The 22308-nt window shown below is 32.5% G+C and overlaps 1 protein-coding gene across 2 annotated transcripts in view; it reads right to left on the minus strand.

The window, feature by feature from the left end:
• Positions 1 to 732: 732 nt before the first annotated feature.
• Positions 733 to 22308, minus strand: part of LOC132722180 (phosphonopyruvate decarboxylase-like) — a 29533-nt gene continuing 7957 nt past the window's right edge. The window contains exons 3-11 of one of the 2 annotated variants that reach the window (XM_060706628.1): positions 20088 to 20102; positions 15359 to 15394; positions 14254 to 14401; positions 12699 to 12829; positions 11267 to 11426; positions 10621 to 10894; positions 9158 to 9263; positions 8027 to 8227; positions 733 to 7366 (exon numbers count right to left, since the gene is read on the minus strand). In XM_060706628.1, the coding sequence (XP_060562611.1) occupies positions 7184 to 7366; positions 8027 to 8227; positions 9158 to 9263; positions 10621 to 10894; positions 11267 to 11426; positions 12699 to 12829; positions 14254 to 14401; positions 15359 to 15394; positions 20088 to 20102 (1254 nt within the window). In that variant the 3' untranslated portion in view covers positions 733 to 7183. The remainder of the gene's footprint in view (positions 7367 to 8026; positions 8228 to 9157; positions 9264 to 10620; positions 10895 to 11266; positions 11427 to 12698; positions 12830 to 14253; positions 14402 to 15358; positions 15395 to 20087; positions 20103 to 22308) is intronic. The other variant, XM_060706629.1, reaches the window with a different exon arrangement.

The raw sequence follows: 22308 nt of genomic DNA on the forward strand, positions 1-22308 counted from the left end.
ATTGACAATAAATGTGATCTTGACATCTGTGAAGTTTGAGGACAGAGGGCCCATTGATTGTCGAGTTAAATGGTTGGAAACTATTTGGACTTAAAGGTTAATTTGACCTTGACTCCCTGCTAAAAAGAAACATAGGGGTCATCTACTGGCCAAAACCAATGCACCTGTAAAGTTTGAGGGCCATGGACCCATTAGGCCAGTAAATGAAAAGATTAACTTCAAACTAATTGCAAAAAATTTTTTAGTAACATCTCAAGAAAGAACATTATCTGAAGTGTTTATCATAAAAAGTCGCGAAATTCTGCGATAGCAAAAAAAAAATAAAGGTTAAATATAGCGTTTTTTTGTCATATTGACACTTGGCTTGACTGCTCTACCATACCAGTAGAATTCTCGCGCACAAGTCCGTGACGTCGTACATGGATTGTTGAGTTATTGGTCACATCCCCCCAAAAAAGGGTTCACTGGTCATGACCAATCTCCATTCCGAAACTGAAGTTCCCACGCCCATGCATTCTCACGTTATTGATAAAAAATGTTCTGATCTACAGACTCACGAACCTACCAACATGTGCAAAGCAATATATCCCCACTTCTCTGAATCGGAAAAGGGTATAATTATTTAAGAATATTTGCAAATTCAATCTCAATTTCTAGATATTGTAAATAATATCATCTTTTCTATGAATTTAATACATTCAAGAAAAATAAAATCACAGACAAATACAAAGATTCTTTGTAAGAAATTCATTTTATTTAAACCACACAGAAAATGTACCATGATTTATGTTGACTATCAAAATTTGTAATGAAAATTGTGTAAATGTAATGTCAACAAATACATAATCTATATAAAATTGTAAGTTTTCTCTTAAAAAGTCTACCTAAATTTTAACTTCAATGTAACAATAAAGCTAGTTACTGAATTCTAAAATGAAAAGCAAACATATGAAGCCCATTCCAGTGTTACTTATGCACCATATACAAGTCTGGCAAATTTGTTTCACAGAAACTTTTGGTCCCTCTAAGCACTGTTTCTTAGGTCAACAAAAGATCACTTTAAAATGAAGACCAGTCTTATGCACATTCTGATTGGTTGATTCAGATATCAAAACTTCAAACCAGCCAATGGAAAAAGTTTTATATTAAGACTGGTTTTCAATTCTATATCCCCCACACATGTGAATGCTACAATATGATTGGTGGTGAATAATTTGTAAATTGACCAATGGGTTAGACTAGTTTTAACCATTAATTTGCTGAACTTTAGTAATGAATGTGCCCAGCTTTGTATATGGAATTATGATTAAAAGAAACAGGGATTTTGATATTAATATTCCAAAGTTGAGCTACCAACAGTATAGGGCCTGGCCAGACTGCACAGATGTACAGGCTTGCCTGGCTCTATATAGGTGGCAATGACTTATCATGTACTGTTTCAGCAGAATAAGGGTTTAAAGAATGTTCAATAATTTCAGACCCGAAGTAACACAGAATATTAAGGTTTTAAGTATGTAATAATCTCATACCCAAAATAATGAAATTTTACATGGTACATATAGCAGATTGAGCAATTAAAGATGGGTGACTTAACAATATCTTTACAAGTACATCATTACAACAAAAGAACAAAACAATACTGTTTGGTGAATATAAATGGATTTAAATCGATACACAAATCGTGTTACCTAAACGTATAATTTCTGTAATACTTTGTAGAAATATGTTGTAGACCATTTCCTTAATGATGGCAGCAAGTTCAATTTCTACAGGTTCATGAGTTTTATTAGAATACAGCGATAAAATAAATGAAAAGTATGGAAGACTAACATGGTCAAAACTGTTAAAATAATGAAATGCAATTTATGTAAATAACCGTAATGTACAAATGAAGGATGCTGTTTGTTGATTTAACAAAACGTAAAATTGCCTTATCATTTAAAAGTGATTTTTCTTTTACTTTTTACAACGGTGACCTTCACCCAGTCAACCCCAAACTCCATCAAGGGTAAAGGTGCAAACATGCCAAAAGTTTAATAATTTAAGTGCCTGTTGTTGAATAAAATTATCAAAACTGCTTGATTCAATTTTTTTTCTTCAAATTTCCCATTTCCACCATTATGGATATAATGACATAGGCAAGGCAATGGGATTAGCATGCACCTTATTTATGCCAATAGTATCTTGAATAAATCACCCTGTGCACATTTTCAAATTTACATAGATCTAGTGAAATGTGCACTGGGAAATTAATGTGCAAAAAACGTTAGAGGTTTGGAAACAATAAAATTGCCCTAGTAATACTTATGTTAAGATTCAATTTAAAAAATAAATTGCCGTAGTGTGATAACAGAAAAAATCTTAGTCAAGAACACATTTCTTGGTTAAAATGCTATTTCTTGTATAATTTTGTATAATTACTATTTTGAAATAATATTGTGCTAAACTTAAGTTCTACTGCTTACTAAGTAAGATTAAATTAAACAATACAAATGTATATAAATAAATGAATATACTTTTATATATGATTATATCCCCCTTGTAATAGACATGCTATTATATAGTAAACAACTAAATATATTATGCTTGCTTTGTTTCGAGCTAGTATTTCACACATCTCGATAAGATATAAAACAGTTGAATGTAAGTTTCTTTCAAGAGCATGTGGTATATTAAGTTAAATATTATTTAAAAAAGTACATTTTAGAAATATAAAGCCAAATACATTTATATAGTCATTTTTTTCTACAACATTTAATGAAGTTTTCCCAATAAGTGATATACAATAGAGGGTTAATCGAATACATGCCATAATGTCCCGGATGTCCGGGAAAGTCCCAGAAATAAGGTGTCAGTCCCGGAGGTGTTTATGTCCCGGTAAAAAAAAATCTTTATGTACCCTTTTTTCCCTGCTTAAACATGTGCAGAAGTACAGCAATGCATTGAATAAATGATTTCTTTTCTATGAATGTACAGTGTACGATGATTTTTTTATGTTTTATGCAAAAATGATGTTCAATTAACATAATCCATGCAATTGTATACTGGTGTGCACAGATTTTATGCAAGAATGACTGACAAAAGTTATGTTTAATTCACATAATCCAGACAAGTGTTATTTTTCATTCAGAACACAACCCTAATAACAAACTTATCTGGATGGTTTCCTCACATTTAAAAAAATACGAGGAAAGCTGGGTTTAAACTCATACAAAAATAAACCTGATCTAAACCTGCCTCTCCGAACCCCAGAAGAAAATTTGAAAAATACATAAGCATATTTTTTTTCTTCTATTTAAATCAAGTGAGATACTTATACTCCTGAAACATGATAGTTATAAACTAGCTAAACAATATGTGTGGCTATTTATATTACATGAATATAACAACAAGCATTAAATAATAATAATATTAATATACACTTACATAGTACATTACATTGTACAATACAACTTAATACATTTGTATTAAAGTGGATTGGTCTACAATGGGCACATTTTCCATATGTAATTCAGGTACTGATCAAAAACAATAGAAATGTAAGATTTGTATTGTGCTAAGAAATATTTCTGTTATTGTTAAATATTAATGTTAATAAAGAGTTCTAAAGTGATTAAGTATGAATACTTATATGATGAATAATAATATTTTGTTCTAGAACACTTTATTCTTTCCTATATATTGGTAGGTCATATCAGATATTGTATCTTAACACTTTCCCTACTACATCTATCTACAATTCGTTTGTGGTTTGTTTTCACTTATGATACAAAATACTATATAAAAATACTATCAGCATGATTATTTTAGGCATTACAGATCTTCATTTGTGGACCAATTCACTTTAATGCAATATACATACATTCATACAAATACATGAATATAAAATCTGTATAAGAAAGCATAGTCTATAGTTACAGTTAAACAGTAAAATATGCATCAAAATGGAGAAAGGCTTGGGGGAATACAAAAAAACACTCTAAAATATGATAAAGTATAACCTTTGTGAGGCATAACCCTTTGGGAGACAAATACTTTGGTTGGTGCTTAGAGAGTGGCTCTGGAGAGGATAAACTGTATACAGAAATCATGCATTTTACTCCACTATATAAAAACTATTACTGAAAATCAGCAAGAAAGAGTACAAAAAATCCTTTCATTAAATTTATAAGTATGTAAGCTGTTGAGATTCAAGTAAAAGCGAAAGAAAAACAATATTAATTATGCATTTTGATAAAACAGATCAATATGAAAAATATCTAAAACAATTTTATTTTCTCTATCACTAACTTTCAAAAACAAAGAATAACAGTCACTCTTAGGCAATAATGGTCCAGTTATACAAAACTTATGTAAACAAGGACCATGCTCCTAAACTATTTCTTGTCTAGGCGGACACAAGCATGGTGACATACATGTTTATTTACCAATGTAAAAAAATAGAGATCTGCCATTGGTCAATTTTAAATATTAAAATAAAATCAGCCAATCAAATGCTTGTTTAAGCCTGCTGTCCAAAATCAAGTTGTTTTCACTGAACCTCTGAATGTTGTATACATATACACTATATATAATATAGACATATGTAATCCAGTAAAATAACAGCATTGTAAAGATGAAATAAAATGTGTTCTTGAGAGATTGTCATGAATTCTGGCAGTATCAATACAATACAAAGTACCTGAGCAGCCATCTTAGTCTTCAAACTATAAAACTTGAGACTAGATACAATTTATAGAATTAAGCATCTGATTGGTCGAATATGATTACATATTTGAAATTGACCAATGGTAGAGTTAAACTTTTTCAACTGTTACTAAAATCATTTTATCATTTGATGCTATTATTAGAAGCAGCATCTGATTGGTTAATTCTGATTCAAAAATTGACCAATGGTAGAGTTCAACTTTCTAACTGATCAACAATGTCTTTAAAACTGGATACTATTTATAGAAACAAATAACTACTACCGTAGTAACTATTCACATTTTAAAATTCATAACTAATAACATGACTGTGATGATGGGAAAATTTGATTTCTATAACTGGTTACCAATACACTAAAATTGTGTAAAAAATATATATTTTTAGGCCAGCTATGCTATAGCTTGACTTAGATTTGAAATCTGGCCAATAACAAAGGTCACTGCTGTCATTCTAAAAGAGGTTAAAGACAATTTACAAGATCTACAGCACAATATCAAAAAGATTATGAATATAAAAGACACTATAATGCTACTCTAACAATGTTATTTAATAAATAAATCCAAAGTAAAATGTGTGTTAAACTATCAAATAAACAATAACAAAGACTTAAGATAAATAACCAACTCAAAACATGTTAAAATAAATAATATAACTACATCTTATCTAATCTACTAAAAACAAAACTTCATTATGCACAAAAAATATATAAAAAATCTTTCAACAATTGAAATGTCACATGTTATCTATACTTTCAAAAATACAAGCACTTAATTGTCATTGTTTATCAATACTTCTTGATTTTCATTGGGTAATCATCATAATTATATTGTCTTGACACAAAGTTGCTGCAAATTCATATTTAAATTCCATTTTAAATCAAAGAAAGCACTTGTGCTGTGATATAAATTCATTATTAAGTCAGGTTATATGCCCTGGAATAAATGATTGCTTTAATTATAACAATTTATTTTACTAGACAATATTACCTGTATTATCATCTAAAGATATTTAATGGGTTATATGGCATGGAATAAATGGTTGTTTGCTATATAACCATTTAAACAAAGCAATATTATCTATCAGAAACCTTTAAAGACATTTGATGGTTATATGGCCTGGAATAAATGGTTGTTTGCTATATAATCATTTATACAAGATAATATTATCTATCAGAAACCTTTAAAGACATTTGATGGTTATATGGCCTGGAATAAATGGTTGTTTGCTATATAACCATTTAAACAAGGCAATATTATCTATCAGAAACCTTTAAAGACATTTGATGGTTATATGGCCTGGAATAAATGGTTGTTTGCTATATAACCATTTAAACAAGGCAATATTATCTATCAGAAACCTTTAAAGACATCTGATGGGTTATATAACCTGGAATAAATGGTTCTTTGGTATATAACCATTTATACTCAGCAATTTTACCAGGAACCTTTATAAAGGCATCTGATAGGTTATATGAAGAAATGGATGTTTACTACATATATATAACCCTTTACTAACGTTTTTACCCTGAACACTTAACCTACCCAAATACACCTGTCATGAACACATGTCACAGTTTCTAAAAAAAAGTATGTTTGTTTGTTTGTTTCATTGATATGAAAATGTTAATATAACTCGGCAATCAACACAGTGTGGCCAGAATGCATGGTCAGAATGCACGTTAAGAATGCATAACAGCCTTGCCCTATACAGACCACAGCTGCACAGGTAAATAAGTAATCTTGAAAGCATTTAAACAATTAAGGCTACAATATAAAAATGTCCAATAAAAAATTACTCAAAGCTCTCTGATTTATAGTCTTCCAGCACAAGTTAACCATCTATGATGACAATGATTTATGATAACATTACACATAATCTCATTTTTCTTATAAAACCCTGCGAACATCGTGGTAGTGTCAGCATAAAATAAAGTGAATTCAATGACTTTTTATCATCTTCTGGATGGGGAAAACTATGAAAAAATAACATAAATTTGCCACTTGCCATGGTCATATGCCACATAAATGCTACAACAATGGGTTGATAAAAATGACTTTTTCTTATAAAGCTATTAAGACAGTATCTCTTTGAATAATGCTGGTAAAAACCCATATTCACCAGTGCATATACTTTTTTGTAAATCAGTCATAAAATATAATACATATATGTATAATGGCTGATAAAATTCTTGACAAATAATTCATGTGGCACTATGACCTTGACCTAATGACCTCAAAATCACATTTTCACACTATGTCAGATAACATGATGTTTGAATTATATCTATCGTATACACATACTGGCTCAGTATTTTGATTTCAAAAATATAAAAAAAATCATAAACCTTTTCACAAGTTCATTCCAATACAAACATTATTTTCACCCTTATTTGTTATACTTTAACAACATATGTTTAACTATGTAAATTTTAGTTTTCCTTAAGATGATTTTAAAACTTTATAACCCTGTTCTAAATTTACTTGGATAATGCTAAAAAGTGCATAAAATCTTCCTTGTTTTCCAATGGTTTAGTTTTTGGTCTTCCCAGGTCGTGCCTGGCTCCTGTCTTGGTCTTAATTTCCAGCAGAACTGGTCCATCCATTGTCCTCAACTTGACCACAGCTGCTGCTACATCCTCGGGGTTAATGGCAAGTAGATACTGTAAAATTTCACAATATACATTATGTAATATACAAGATGTATGTTAGTAATGTTTTACCTAATACTAAAAATACTACAAGTACAAGTCAACAGGCTAACTCAATACAAAAAAGGCTGGAAATCCCAACTCTTAATATGGTTTTTGTTCTTTAATTTTTCTGACTCTCCCCCAGTTTAACAGCCTTACACAGGTCGAGGCCATGTTTGACTTACTTTTTCTTATTTACAAAGGCAAATACATCAGAGAAATATCAGTGTAGTGAAGAGCTGTGAAAGAAAGTGTAATTTTTTTTTGTAAAGAATTAAATGAAAATTTCATATTTGACCTTGACAGTTCAGGTCATGTACAGATCAAGGTCATACTTGAATTATACAGTGTTGTCATTAGTGTTGTTTGTCAAAGTATCAACCACATGTCTCCCTCATGGCAATTTCATCAAATTCATTAACTTGACCATGACCTTCAGTCATTTGAAGGTCAAGGTCAAATTAGAAGTGTTCAACCTGTCAGTTTTGTAATAAGGGTTTGAAGGTCAAGGTCAAATTAGAAGTATTCAACATGTCAGTTGTGTTATAAGTGTTGTACTGTGTTGCATTTATTAAATTGGTCACCTTAATTCCAACTTTAAGTATACAACAAAAATATTTGAAAACCTACCTCCTTGTAACCACAACCTTTTGCAATGGACCCAAAGTCAAACTTTGTATGGTTCCCGGCATCTGTAGGTTGACCTCCCACTGAGTCATGGGCACCGTTATTTATTATTATGTGTCTGAAGTTGCGTGGGGCATGCTGACCTACTGTTGCCATGGCACCCATGTGCATGATCACAGATCCGTCACCGTCTAGACAGAAAACCTGCAGACATAATAAACAGGTCATGTAGATTAAAGTACCACAAAAACAAATAAAATATGGATGGAAATGCGTTCCTATTTGTTAAATTGAGAACAGAATATCTCAATTCCAGGTTGTTCTATGCATGCTATAACCTTACCACCCTAAATGTCTTAAATGGACTTGCCTCTTTCAATCTGGACAAAACCATTCATCATTATTGGGAAAATGATATGAACCTTCTGTTTGTTTAATTGGGTTTTACGCCACACCAACACATTATAGGTCATATGGCGACATCCCAGCTTTACTGGTGGAGGAAACCTCAGGTGCCCTTCCATGCAACATTTCAGGCTCGAATGGGTACCCAGAGTAGAACTACCAACATCCCGCAAGCTAGCTGGATAGCTTCCTCACATGAAAGAATCCAAAGTCCCTGTCTGTATTCAAACCCACAGCGGTGAGGAGCAAGTGGTTTGAAGTCAACGACCTTAACTACTCGGCCACAGATGCCCCTATGGACTTCCTGAATCACAAACTGCCAGGAGCAGACGGAACTGATGTGACAGCTGATCTTGGTTTGCACTAGTTGCACAGATAGAAGGGTTAAAATGTATATGAGAGTTTATACCACTTACATACACATTAAATCAAACTAAACTTGTAACATTATAATATGTATTTCACTGACGAAGGCTACCTTTTATAAAACACCTCTTCGCCTTGATGATGTAAGGAAAGCAAAAGTGAACTTCTGTGAGTTGTATTATGTGTAGAAGTTACCAAGGTAAAACCAAAGACCTTTGATTGGCTTTTTTCATTTGTGCATTATTTCAAGTGTAGGTGGTACTGTTATTATTTCAATTGAAAAACCTGGTTATGAACTATTTTTTCAATATTGAGATCTGTAGTGATTGATACAGATTATATCTCACTGGTGAATTTATATACCTGTCTTCTATGTTTCTGCATAGCTATACCAAGAGCAATAGATGATGCGTGACCCATAGATCCTACAGTGAGGAAATCTCGTTCATGTCCATCCTCTCTCTCTACCCTGAAATACACAAATTTATTCCACTTAACTTTGTGTAAGATTTTACAACTTATGAAGACTTGAATACATGGAAGAAGGTTAACTTCTAAAATCACATTGACTCTGTTAAGGCCATATGGCAACATCTCAGCCTCACTGGTGGGGGGTTTGGTGGTGTTAAATGGCTCTGTTGCCCTCCCTGCATTCTCCCAGTCTTTCAGGAACAAAAATTATTGGGACCCAAGAACATAAGAATATAACCCTTATTCTTGAGAGTACCAGATTTTGAAACTATCTATCAATCAAACTCCTGAAGACACAAATATATCAAAGAAAGTTTACTTTAGGGGAGAAGGAGCTGGTCTTCTTTTATTAAATCCCGCTACATTATAAAAGGTAAGATGGCAACATTCTGGCTAAATAAGTGAGAAGACCCAAGATGCACAAAAAGGCATACAGGAGAGCAGTATGTTTTTATTAACCTTGTTGTGCAAGCAAGATTTTAAACCTGTAAACCTGTCATACTACAATTACTACATGTAACATTTATGATAAAATTACAATATCAAAAGGTTGAATTTTAAGTCACAGCTACAAAAACAGAGGTGTAAGCCAGGACCTGAGAACAACCATAAACCCCAAATAAGCATGCTTTGTATAATATAGGTATCGCAAAATGATTGCATAATATATTTGCAACATTGCATTCAAAGTTGATATTAATTTCCAAAACTTATTATCTAGTGCAGACATTTTATTCATGAATATATACTATATATCAACCGGTACACTGTTGGAACAACAGACTACAATATTTTTGCCTAAAGATCTGGAATGAGAATGATCTCTCAATAGTACTAATCACATGAAAATTGCAGACTCTGTTTGATTGAGTCTGTACATGAGGGATAATGAAAAAGTGTAACATCCCTCTAGCCTCCTAGCAACAGATTGAGCGGTACTCAATTTCAACACTTAACATGCTGGAATCAATGATCCTGTTTGTTTGTTTGTTTCATTTTACGCCTTCCCAACAGTATTTCAGTCATATAGGCGGGTAGTTTCCTAACCATCGTTCCTGGAGAGTTACACCAGTACTAGACTACCTTCCTCCGCCCTAAACTACCAAATCATCTCCCGGGGATCGAACCCACGCCAGAGAGGTAACTGGATTAGAAGTCATCGACTCTAACCCCTCGACCACGGAGACGGTATCAATGATCCTAAAGGACCAGAAAAATATAACAACATTGAAGTTAAGTACGGGCAAATATTTACAGTAGCCATACGGCACTTGACACCTGCTGTAAGTTTGCCCTGCTGTAAGTTTTCAACTTATGTAAGAATAGAGTATTACAATGAATCATGGGATACGAACCTGTATTCATACAACTCTCGGGACAACATTCCCGTAGTTCCGACCACGATATCTTTCTGACCTAGATTATCTATGACTATCTTCATTGCATCTTCTCTAGATAACGGGAATTCTGGTATAACCTTCGGTAATTTATATGGTGAAAAGATCTGTCGTTTAACGAGCAGAGCATAGGGTCCCTTTGAAAGGTCCATGTAATGTCTTGCACTTTGTAAAGCTAATTCGGCCCCTTCCTCATAATCTGGTAATGGCTGGAATGGGATCCCGAGAGCAGCTAAAAGAGATAACAAGGCATTAAGGCCACTAATAAAGCACTCATTTACAGTTTTAATGGCCTTACTGTTGCCATGAAATATTTTTTTCTAATATTATCCTACTTACTTGACAGGAAACACGGAATAGAACTTTTTCAATTCAATGTGATAACTGGTCTAGCAATTTTAGTTTTCCGTGCATTATATGAAACAGATTTCCTTATTAACATACAATAAACATAATTCAACCACAAAAATTAAGGAATTTTTTTTAATACATTCACTATTAATACTTTGTACATTAACAAAATCAATGTTTTTATAAATAAATAAATAACTATAACAGACTATAACAAAATCAATTAACATTTGCTAAGGGAAAGAAATCTTACCCAATAACCCTGGAGTTGACTGCCCTTGTGACAGATGCTGAGGTTCATCACGCTTGCCTGGTTCCCCTCTCCATCCCACTAGTAAGAGCATTGGTATACTATACACTGCTGGTACTGCTAGTGACATAAGCGGGTTAACAGTATTACCTAGACCTGAATTCTGAAACGGGAACCAGCTCATGTTAATATTTAAATAAATTTCAGTGGCAAAAATCAGTCTGACTTTAGGAAGATAATGTAGTTTTTTATCATTAGTCAGAGGCTGTTTTAAAGAGGTTATTGCTCAGTTGTTTTAAAGAGGTTATTGCTTAGTTATTTTAAAGAGGTTATTGCCTCATTGTTTGAAAGAGGTTATTTGCTCAGTTGTTTTAAAGAGATAATTTGCTTAGTTGCTTTAATGAGGTTGTTGCTAAGTTGTTTTAAAGAGGTAATTTGCTCAGTTGTTTTAAAGAGGTTATTGCTTAGTTGTTTTAAAGAGGTAATTTGCTCAGTTGTTTCAAAGATTTACTGCTTTAGTTGTTTTAAAGAGGTTTTTGCCTAGTTGTTTTAAAGAGATTATTGCTAAGTTGTTTTAAAGAGGTTATTGCTTAGTTGTTTTAAGGTGGTTATTGCCTTGTTGTTAAAAGAGGTAATTTGCTCAGCTGATTTAAAGAGGTTACTGCTTTAGTTGTTTTAAAGAGGTTATTGATTAGTTGTTTCAAAGAAATTATTGCTTAGTTGTTTTAAAGAGGTTATTGCTTAGTTGTTTTAAATAGGTTATTGCCTTGTTGTATTAAAGAGGTAATTTGCTCAGTTGTTTTAAAGAGGTTACTGCTAGGTTTTTGTCTACTTCAGGCTAGTTGTTTTAAGTGGTTACTGCTTACTTGTTTTAAAGAGGTTATTGTCTAGTTGTTTTAAAGAGGTTATTGCTTAGTTGTTTAAAGAGGTTATTGCTTAGTTGTTTTATAGATATTATTGCTTATTTGTTTTAAAGTGGTTATTGCTTTGTTGTTTTAAAGAGGTAATTGCTCTGCAGAGATTGTTCTGCTTTTTATTTCTTGGATATTCTTGATCTGATTCTATTGAGAAATTATTATGTGGATTAACAAACCAGTATGCAATATTTTGTGGATTAAATATAACTTTTGCTTAACAAGTATTTTTAATACTGAAAACAATTTCTTCACTTTCAAATCTAAAACAGAGTTACTTAAAAACATATCAACACAGTTTAAAGTCATATGGTGACTTTAAAGCTTTATTGGTGAAGGAAGAACCCCCAAGTCTTTTCGCATTATTTCAGGCATGAACAGGCACCCGAGTAGAATCACCAACATTGCATAAGCTAACTGGATACTTTAATCCACTATTACATAAAATTGTTACAAAGTTAAGTCAACATGGGAATTAGCTACTGTTGAGAAAATAAAAGTGAACATATATAAATATTTACCTGAAGATAAACCAAGGCTGATTTTCCTGTAGCCAGATGATAACCAGAGGCTAGGGCGACCGAGTTGCCTTCATTCGCTGTAATAACATGGTTACTAGCAGGGGCATTATCTGTTACGTATGCACAGAAATCTGGAGGTAAAAAAATAGGAAAATATGATAATTATGAATTTTCATCATATACTGTAATTGATGCCTGTTAACGTCTTTGGTCTACAATTGGCACATTTCAGGGTTCGTACAGACATCCAATGCCAAAATTCAAGGACTATTTAAGCAATCTTTAAGCGCGTTTTCACATTTTTCAAGCACATTTGTTGCACATATATCGACACAATCTTCAACCTAAGAACAATTTTAAGGTTTTTATAGAACAACAACAAAGGGTGCATCAAATACAAAATACTTCAAAACAACTGCAATTTGTCTACTTACTGTTGAGCAAACATTTCATTGATTTTGATATTAAATTGGATCATTTTTTCATTTTGTTAACTGTTGATTATAATCGACACTTTGTCATTCAATCATTTTTCTTTAAACACATTTTCAGCAAATTAAAAGCACTTTTAAGCACTTTTCAAGAGAGTAATTGAATTAAAGGACTTTTAAGCACTTTTTTTTACATTTTTAGGCACTTTTAAGAAAGGTATTGAAATCTAAGCACTTTTTAAGAAGAAAGGGACTGAAATTTAAACACTTTTTAAGACTGTACAAACCCTGCCTTTTCAATAAGTTTTTCAAATATTGATAAAAACAATGGATTTTTTTTTTTTTTTAAGATGTTGACAGAATTCTAAACCATTAAAAATGAACATTTACATGATGAATAATAATTTTTTGTTCTAGAACAATTGATTATTCCATACTTTATCAAATATAATCAATGCACTTTCATCATTTGCACAAATCATCCATATCACAACCCATATAGTTTTGTTTCATTTCCAGAGTTTAAAAGGTTCAAATCAAATCCATATCACACCCCATATAGCCTCATTTTCATTTTTAGAGTCCAAACTATTTTTTTTATCAAATCCATATCTTACTCCATCTAATTATCATTTTGAGACATACCACAATCTAGCTGGATTATAAGCTTCCTAACATGAAAGAATCTGAAGACCCTTGTGTTCCTAAAGAGACTTGAACCCACAGCGGTGAAAGGCAAGTGGTTTGAAGTCTACAACCTTTAAACCACTCGGCCATGGATGCCCCTTGACCATCTACTAATTCCAAGATTTCTGAATCAGGTAAGTCAAAAACGACCATTAAACACTATGTCTGAGATATTTTGCCTGTCCCAAGGACCTTATAACCAGCCACCCCTTGATTCCAATTCCGGACCAGGGCCCTACCTATATAGCTAAGCGAGTGGACAAAGTAATACAAGCAATACAAGGAGTGAATTACGTCAAAATCAATCTGGTTGTATGTAATTCTTCACTTGAGAATGATTGTATTATAAAAGTTTCCAGGTATACAATAAAAAAAAACATGAAATAACTTATAATACGAACATTATATAAACCTATTTAAAAAAAAACAATGCATACCTTTTAACAAAGAATCTGGCACACCACAGAAAAAGTCTATCCCTTTGCCTATGAGCTGGTTATAGAAGACGGCTGGGTCCAAGAAGTCTCTGACCAACTCTGTCAGCTCCCCTGCCTCCTCATTACGAATCCTTTGCTCCACATATTGCTGTTGAATGAAAAACCATAATATTCTCAAAGTTACAATATCTTTACATGTACAATATCTTAGTACCGGTATGTTGAAATATGCTCTACATAGAAGACGTTCTTTTAAGTTATTAGAAGAGTTACCATTAAAAGCAATTTACCGTACCAAACATGTTTAAAAACACACTACTCTAAGAATAATATGGGAAGGGGTATGGTTTTTGTTTTCTATTATGAGATCATCTTTAGATAGAGGGATGTTTATAAATGCCTTAGAAAAATAAATGAATATAAGACGTTGAAGAATGCTCTTATGGTACATGTACTTTAGTTTTGACCTTTACAAATGCAGGGTTTTTTCTTCTAATTTTTAAAGAAAATGTCTTGGGGGGTCCAATAATTGTTCCTTTCAGTTCATTCATTATGGCTGATGACTGTCATTAGTAATGATCTTACTACCATCAGTTAGTGTGTACCTAAATGTCCCTGATTTGAAACAACGTCGCTTTACTCATATATTCATTCATTGATGTTCAAGACAAGTGCACCACATGCTACTTTAACGCTCGTCTGTTAAAAATTACTTGTTAAAAAGGGGTATAACTCCAAAAATATGCTTTCAAAATTATGCTCCTTGTTTAACATTTTCATCTTGTCATGGCTAGCAAGTATTCCAAATTTCATGTTGATACCTTTTTAAAATGTTTGTATAATGGGCTGCTTTAATAAACTTTTGCACAACTATAACAATGCAGTGATCATAATAGTCTGACTATTACTTTGAAACAGATAAGCTAAAAATGAAATAAAGCATATAACGTATTTTGATTTGTTCTTGGTATAAGTAAGCAGTAAGATATAACAAAGCTGGAGAAACCTTCACCCTAAAGATTATAGTAACATAAAATCATTAATGACTTGTTAACACAATACTCCAGTATCCGCAAACAGAACTAAAATTTCAAAAATTACAAACCTGTCGAGGTGCCACTCCACCAAAATGGGCACGTTTCTAAATTGAGAAAAAATGTCAAAAGATGAACTTTCTGTGACAGCATTAAGTTTTATGTCATTTGCATGTTTGATATGTTTCCAATTAAAGGGTTTTCACAATCCCAAGCATGCACTTATTATTTTTCTCCATTTTTTTATCAGAACTCTATCAAAATATTTTGAAAAGGGCATCAAATCATGTGGCATGGAATTTTTTGATGGAGGGTAAGAGTCGGCCTAAGATACAGTATTATTTTCATGTTTTAAGCTTTGGTGACTGAACCATCCAAAATTTTGCCTGTTATGATGTATCCAATAATTATAGAACATTACTTATAAAGCTTAATTAAATATTTTTTCTAGAAATTTTTCTATGAAAAATAAACAACATTGGCAAGCACCAATTAAAATTTCCACAAAAAAAAAAGAGTTACAGAAAAAGAATTCCAATGCAGCATTATAAAAAAAACTAATGCGAATTCACTTATATTCGTTGGCATGAAATTTCGTGGTTTTATCAAAACAGGCATTTTTGTGGGTTCTTTAAATTCTTGTAAAAAAATAAAACAAGAAGGCCATGATGGCCCTGAGTCGCTCACCAGAAACAACTGCTTTTCAGTGTTGGAAATTATCCATTGTCAATATTTTCTGATATTTAATTTGAGCATAGAATATGTTTAAACAATAATTTGAAGAAATGCCATGACCTGGGGTATTTAAGCTTTAGCTTAAACGGCGCCAATCAAATTAATATGAGCAAACTTGATAAAAGACTACCTAATAATGCTACAAAGTTTGGTGATCATCTATCAATTATTTCAGTAGGAAATGATGTTCAAAGGTTTTTCTATTTTTGGCTTTAGTGGCCCCTAAAAGGGGCCAATCAAATTAATATGAGCAAATTTGATAAAAGAGTACCTAAGAATGCTACAGACAAAGTTTGGTGATCATCCATCAATTAGTTCTGTAGAAATAGACGTTTAAAGGTATTTCTACTTTTGGCTTAAGCGGCCCCTAAAAGGGGCCGATCAAATTAATATGATCAAACTTGATAAAGACCACCAAAGAATGCTACAGACAAAATTTGGTGATCCTTCATCAATTAGTTCTATAGAAGAAGACGTTTAAAGGTTTTTCTATTTTTAGCTCTAGAGACCCCTAAAAGGGGCCAATCAAATTAATATGAGCAAACTTGATAAAAGACTACCCAAGAATGCTACAGACAAAGTTTGGTGATCATCCATCAATTAGTTCCATAGAAGAAGACATTTAAAGGTTTTTCTATTTTTAGCCCTAAGAGACCCCTTAAGGGGCCAATCAAATCAATATGAGCAAATTTGATAAAAGACTACCCAAGAATGCTACAGACAAAGTTTGGTGATCATCCATCAATTAGTTCTCTAGATATAGATGTTTAAAGGTATTTCTTTTTTTAGCTTTATTTTTAGCTCTAGAGACCCCTAAAAGGGGCCAATCAAATTAATATGATCAAACTTGATAAAAGACTACCCAAGAATGCTACAAACAAAGTTTGGTGATCATCAAATTTCAAAATTTTGAAAGCAATGCGTTTTCTAATTTTAACCGCTGGAAAAACAATACTGAGTAGGTAATTTTCACCATTTTGAGAAATCAGACAGGGCATTGTCCATATACCTTGCAGGTAAACTGGCAAAACAATCTTGCCAATTAAAAAACTTGAGTCTATTATTTTAAGTTTATTTGTTTCAAATTACTTCAAATAAATTTTTTCTATCAAAAATCAACAATTTGTTTTACTTCCATTGACAAAAATATTTTGATACTTTTCTAAATAAATGCCTTTCTGTAAAAACTGGTTTGATTGCATGGCTAAAAATAGCTTTATCTGGAAATCTGAATTATAATGCATTTTGGTAATCAGATCTACATGCAAGAAATAAGTAGATCTGAACTTTAGTCAGATTGGGAACCAGCCAGGATCTGAGATGATAAAGAAACTTTTTCAGGCTCAAACTCTGATCTCAGGTATTTGATTGGTTAGAAGTTTGCAATCAATGTGCACAGACCTAAGAAAATTGTGAGATTTGAGATTGATATTAAGAAAAAGTTTTATAACCTTGAGACCAATACTTAATAAGTAAACAACCACTTGTCCCCGATTGTGTTCGGACCCAGTCAGGTAGGCAATCTTTATTGGTTTAAACATATTTTCTAAGCTCAATTGCAAAACAATTTCTTGCAACTTTATATATACATTGTAATCACTTTCGAGTCCGCCTTCTGGCACCAACCACTGACTTCTGTTGAAACATGGTCATGACATGAATAGGGCTTGAACCTCTGATCTCTTGGGTTAGAGAGGCAGACACCTTAACCACTAATGGTTACCGCTCCTGCTCAATTCTTAGATTACTTGTAGACTGACATTTTAACCTTTCATCATTCTGATTGATTTGTTTTATAAGGCTATTTACATGTACATAATGTATATACATGCACATAAAAAGGGGGGACTATATAATTAATCATTAATTAATTATTATATTAATCTTATATATGGGAAAGTTGTAATACAACTGGCCTTGAGGTTATAAAACCTAAATCTACACTCTGTCTTCAATCTCAAAATTTTCATTGGTCAGTGTACATTCTGCGCTGATTTTTGATTTTGACCAATCAACTACATGAGATTTGAATTTTAAGCTCATAAAATTTCTGTCTAACCATTGACCCTGCATATTTGTGTTTTTTTCTATTCCTAACAAAACTGGTTATTTACCACTCAAAACATTTATTTATTATATACTAAATGAATACATTTAGGTAGCACCTGGTTGGAAAACCCTTTAAAAGTTCTTTTGCATTTAAGAAGGACTCTTAATTATAAGAAGAAAAATGTCCAAAGATCTGATAATTAAGCAACATGCATTTAAGGAAACTGTACCCTTTTCAGTGAAATGGCTCTTCATTTCTTTACTGTCCAAAAATAATCAAATTCAATTTTGTGGTTGAAATTATATTTTTAGCAATGAATCAGTTTCTTTATTTCAAATTCTTCGACACATTCTATTCATTTTATTTGCACCAACTCGCCATTTCATGTTATTCCATTAACAAAATTAGCGCATCATATCCTCATATCAGCACTGTGTAAAGACTTAAAACATAATTTCAATCACTAAATATTAAGCAGTTAAGTTTTTGTTAAGTCAGCATTTATTTAATTAAATCTGTCAACGGTGAGTTGTATAGTTTCGCAAGACAGATTTAATTTCATCAATGTTAACTAAACAAAACCTAACCTATAATTTAAATTGAGGAAAAAAGAGAGAAAAGCACACAATATTAAGAAAAAACGTGAATGCATACAAACATACAGTACAATATTAACCTTATAACCAATAGGCATATAATGTTCGAAGCTTCCTTGTTTACTTAGTTTGTGATACATGTATATTATAAATTAAAATATACATGTATAACCTGACCAAGTCCTATATTGATGTTTATAAGCAGCTAAAATTAGTTTTACACAATGTATGAAACATCTCCTAGCTATTGACAGCCCTCGTAAAAGAAATATGTGTCATCAAATAATCTAAGTCAACCAAGTGTTTCAAAATCTTGGTCAAAACGCCTTCGTCAGCAAAATCTAACTTTATATGAAACCCAAATACCTATAACATGGGATATGTATAATTTTATGGCAAAATCATAACTGATGCATAGGCCATAACAAAATAACACATTGTTTATAAAATCAGTTGCTCTATTTTCTCAATCTATACAAAGTAACAGCAATGTATTTTAAGACAACTTCTGTGTTTCGTCACTGACCCCCCACCCCCCTGTCCCTATCCCCCACCCCCCTGCCACCCCTAAAAAACAGAGCATGATTTTATATGTTTTTTTTAATGGTATACTTACAAACTTTTATTACCATCACCTTGTTACTTTCATACACTTTTTAATTTACAATGACTGCAGAACACTTAAAGTTGAATTTACATAATTTACAGTGAAACCTGTGTTTCTGACAAGACCAGTCTCCAAATTTAAAACATCAAATGTAAAGAATTTGTCATTCAAGTCCAAAGCTCAATTCTAAAATATGGTGTTATAGTAAGGTAGCCTATATAATATTTATTTAGAAGACTTGCGTATAAAAGCAAAAATTTCATAAAGAGATGAAATATCAAGAAAATTTTAAAAACAGAAAAGGATTTGGTTTAAGCTGCACAAAAATTCTAGCAAAAAGCAACAACAAAGTGAATAATTATATAAAAATTGTTTTTAGATCTAACAACCATGCCAACATCGATCTAACAAAGGGGTATAAATCGATATAAATTCTAAGGACATTAATTGGAAGCGACAAACATTATTAACTGTAGATTAGGTTTTTATTTCTGACCTAATAATATGGTTTAAATTGAATCGACAAATTCAAGATCAAATAGAGAGTTGTTGGTAACATAACACGTCAGGTGCTCCTCTGTGCATTATTTTAGACGTGAAGGGCACACACCTTCCTAAAGCATGCTGGACAGCTTACTCAAATGTAAGAATTTAAAGTCTCTAGCAGGATTCAAACCTACTGCCCTTCCTTAATCCTGTACTATCATGTATCCCCTGAACTAAAATTTGAGGGTTCTGATGTGATTAAAATATTAATTGCCCAGTCTACAGTAAATAAATGGGTTCCATGCTATTATAGAGATAACACTTACCTGCTCTGGCCCAGGCTGTAATAAAAGGTAGAGTTTCATTTATTTATCATACAATATTGCACAGAACGAGTTTTGATACCCAGCAATATAATCAAGGGCTGTGTGCTTAAGTGATTATCTGCAAAGCATCTCATTACACCGTTTTCATTTTTATCTAAGGCAACAGATGTGCCAACTAAAACAACCAATTTGGCAATATTTAAATCTACAGGCTGAAAATACAATTGATTTTAACAGCATTTCAATCTATGATATGAATCAGTCTGACATTGTGCAATATTGTACCATTCAAACAACTTATGATTTGCTAAAAGGAAATATTATGGGTAGTGGAAATATATGTTAAAAAAAAACCCAAAAAAAAACCAATTGTTTAGTGGCAGTGTTTATTCTAGGATTAAACAAGAACTGTCGGAGGACAGTAACGCTCGACTATTCGAAAATTTGTCACAAGGGTCTTTCATTGAGTATAATAATGCTTACCTATATGAATACATAAAATTGTCCGAAAAGGTACAAACTCTTCAAGTTTCAATACATTCCCTTCAGTAGTTATGGAGAGACAAGCTTACATGCAAAAACTTAACCAAGAATTCATGTGTCAAAAAAGGGGCATAATTATGCAAAAAAGCAAATCAGAGTTATGGGACTTGTGCCAATCATCTTAGATAATCACAGAGACCAAGTGTGTGAAGTTTCAATCCATTCCCTTCAGTAGTAATGGAGATACCAGCTTACATGCAAAAACTTAACCAAGAATTTCTAAGTCGAAAAAGGGGCATAATTATGTTAAACAGCAAATCAGAGTTATGGGACTTGTGCCAATCATCTTAGATAATCACAGAGAACAAGTGTGTGAAGTTTCAATCAATTCCCTTCAGTAGTTATGGAGATACCAGCTTACATGCAAAAACTTAACCAAGAATTTCTTAGTCGAAAAAGGGGCATAATTATGTAAAAAAGCAAAATCAGAGTTATGGGACTTGTGGCAATTATCTTAGACAATCACAGAGAACAAGTGTGTGAAGTTTCAATCCGTTCCCTTCAGTAGTTATGGAGATACCAGCTTACACGCAAAAACTTAACCAAGAATTTCTAAGTCGAAAAAGGGGCATAATTATGTAAAAAAGCAAATCAGAGTTATGGGACTTGTGCCAATCATCTTAGATAATCACAGAGAACAAGTGTGTGAAGTTTCAATCCATTCCCTTCAGTAGTTATGGAGATACCAGCTTACATACAAAAACTTAACCAAGAATTTCTAAGTCGAAAAAGGGGCATAATTATAAAAAAAAGCAAATCAGAGTTATGGGACTTGTGCCAATCATCTTAGATAATCACAGAGAACAAGTGTGTGAAGTTTCAATCCATTCCCTTCAGTAGTTATGGAGATACCAGCTTACATACAAAAACTTAACCAAGAATTTCTAAGTCGAAAAAGGGGCATAATTATGAAAAAAGCAAATCAGAGTTATGGGACTTGTGCCAATCATCTTAGATAATCACAGAGAACAAGTGTGTGAAGTTTCAATCCATTCCCTTCAGTAGTTATGGAGATACCAGCTTACATACAAAAACTTAACCAAGAATTTCTAAGTCGAAAAAGGGGCATAATTATGAAAAAAAGCAAATCAGAGTTATGGGTCTTGTGCCAATCATCTTAGATAATCACAGAGAACAAGTGTGTGAAGTTTCAATCCATTCCCTTCAGCAGTTATGGAGATACCAGCTTACATACAAAAACTTAACCACAGGGACGCCGACGCCGACAAATGGGTGACTGCATTAGCTCGATTATTCTGCGAATAGTCGAGCTAAAAAGCAGGGGGGATTTTTATCAAAAGTGAGAATTTCTTATATTAGTTGATCTTTTTCTTTCTTTCTCTATGTAAAATTTCCCCCCTGCCTCTGAAAAATTAGGGGTGAATTCTCAAAAATATGGGTGAATCCTCCCATCGCCCCTCCTAGAACAGACACTGTAGTGGAGAAATAAATGACAAGATATCATTTGGTTAACTGCAAAAGTCATCACTCTGATAATCAAGGGTATTGATAAACCCCTAGATTTTGTTTCAAAACATACAAGTAAATTCATAAATGAAATTATTTTCTTATATTTCTATTCAAAACATGTCCACAAAACTTGCATGCTGAAATGCAGAGGGTATGCTGGTGGGATATGTACGGTGGTGAAGGTAATATTTGAAATTAGGATCCCATT

This window comes from Ruditapes philippinarum, unplaced genomic scaffold (assembly GCF_026571515.1).
Source record: "Ruditapes philippinarum isolate M1 unplaced genomic scaffold, ASM2657151v2 ctg1955_1_1_1_1, whole genome shotgun sequence".
NCBI classification, from domain to species: Eukaryota; Metazoa; Mollusca; class Bivalvia; order Venerida; family Veneridae; genus Ruditapes; species Ruditapes philippinarum.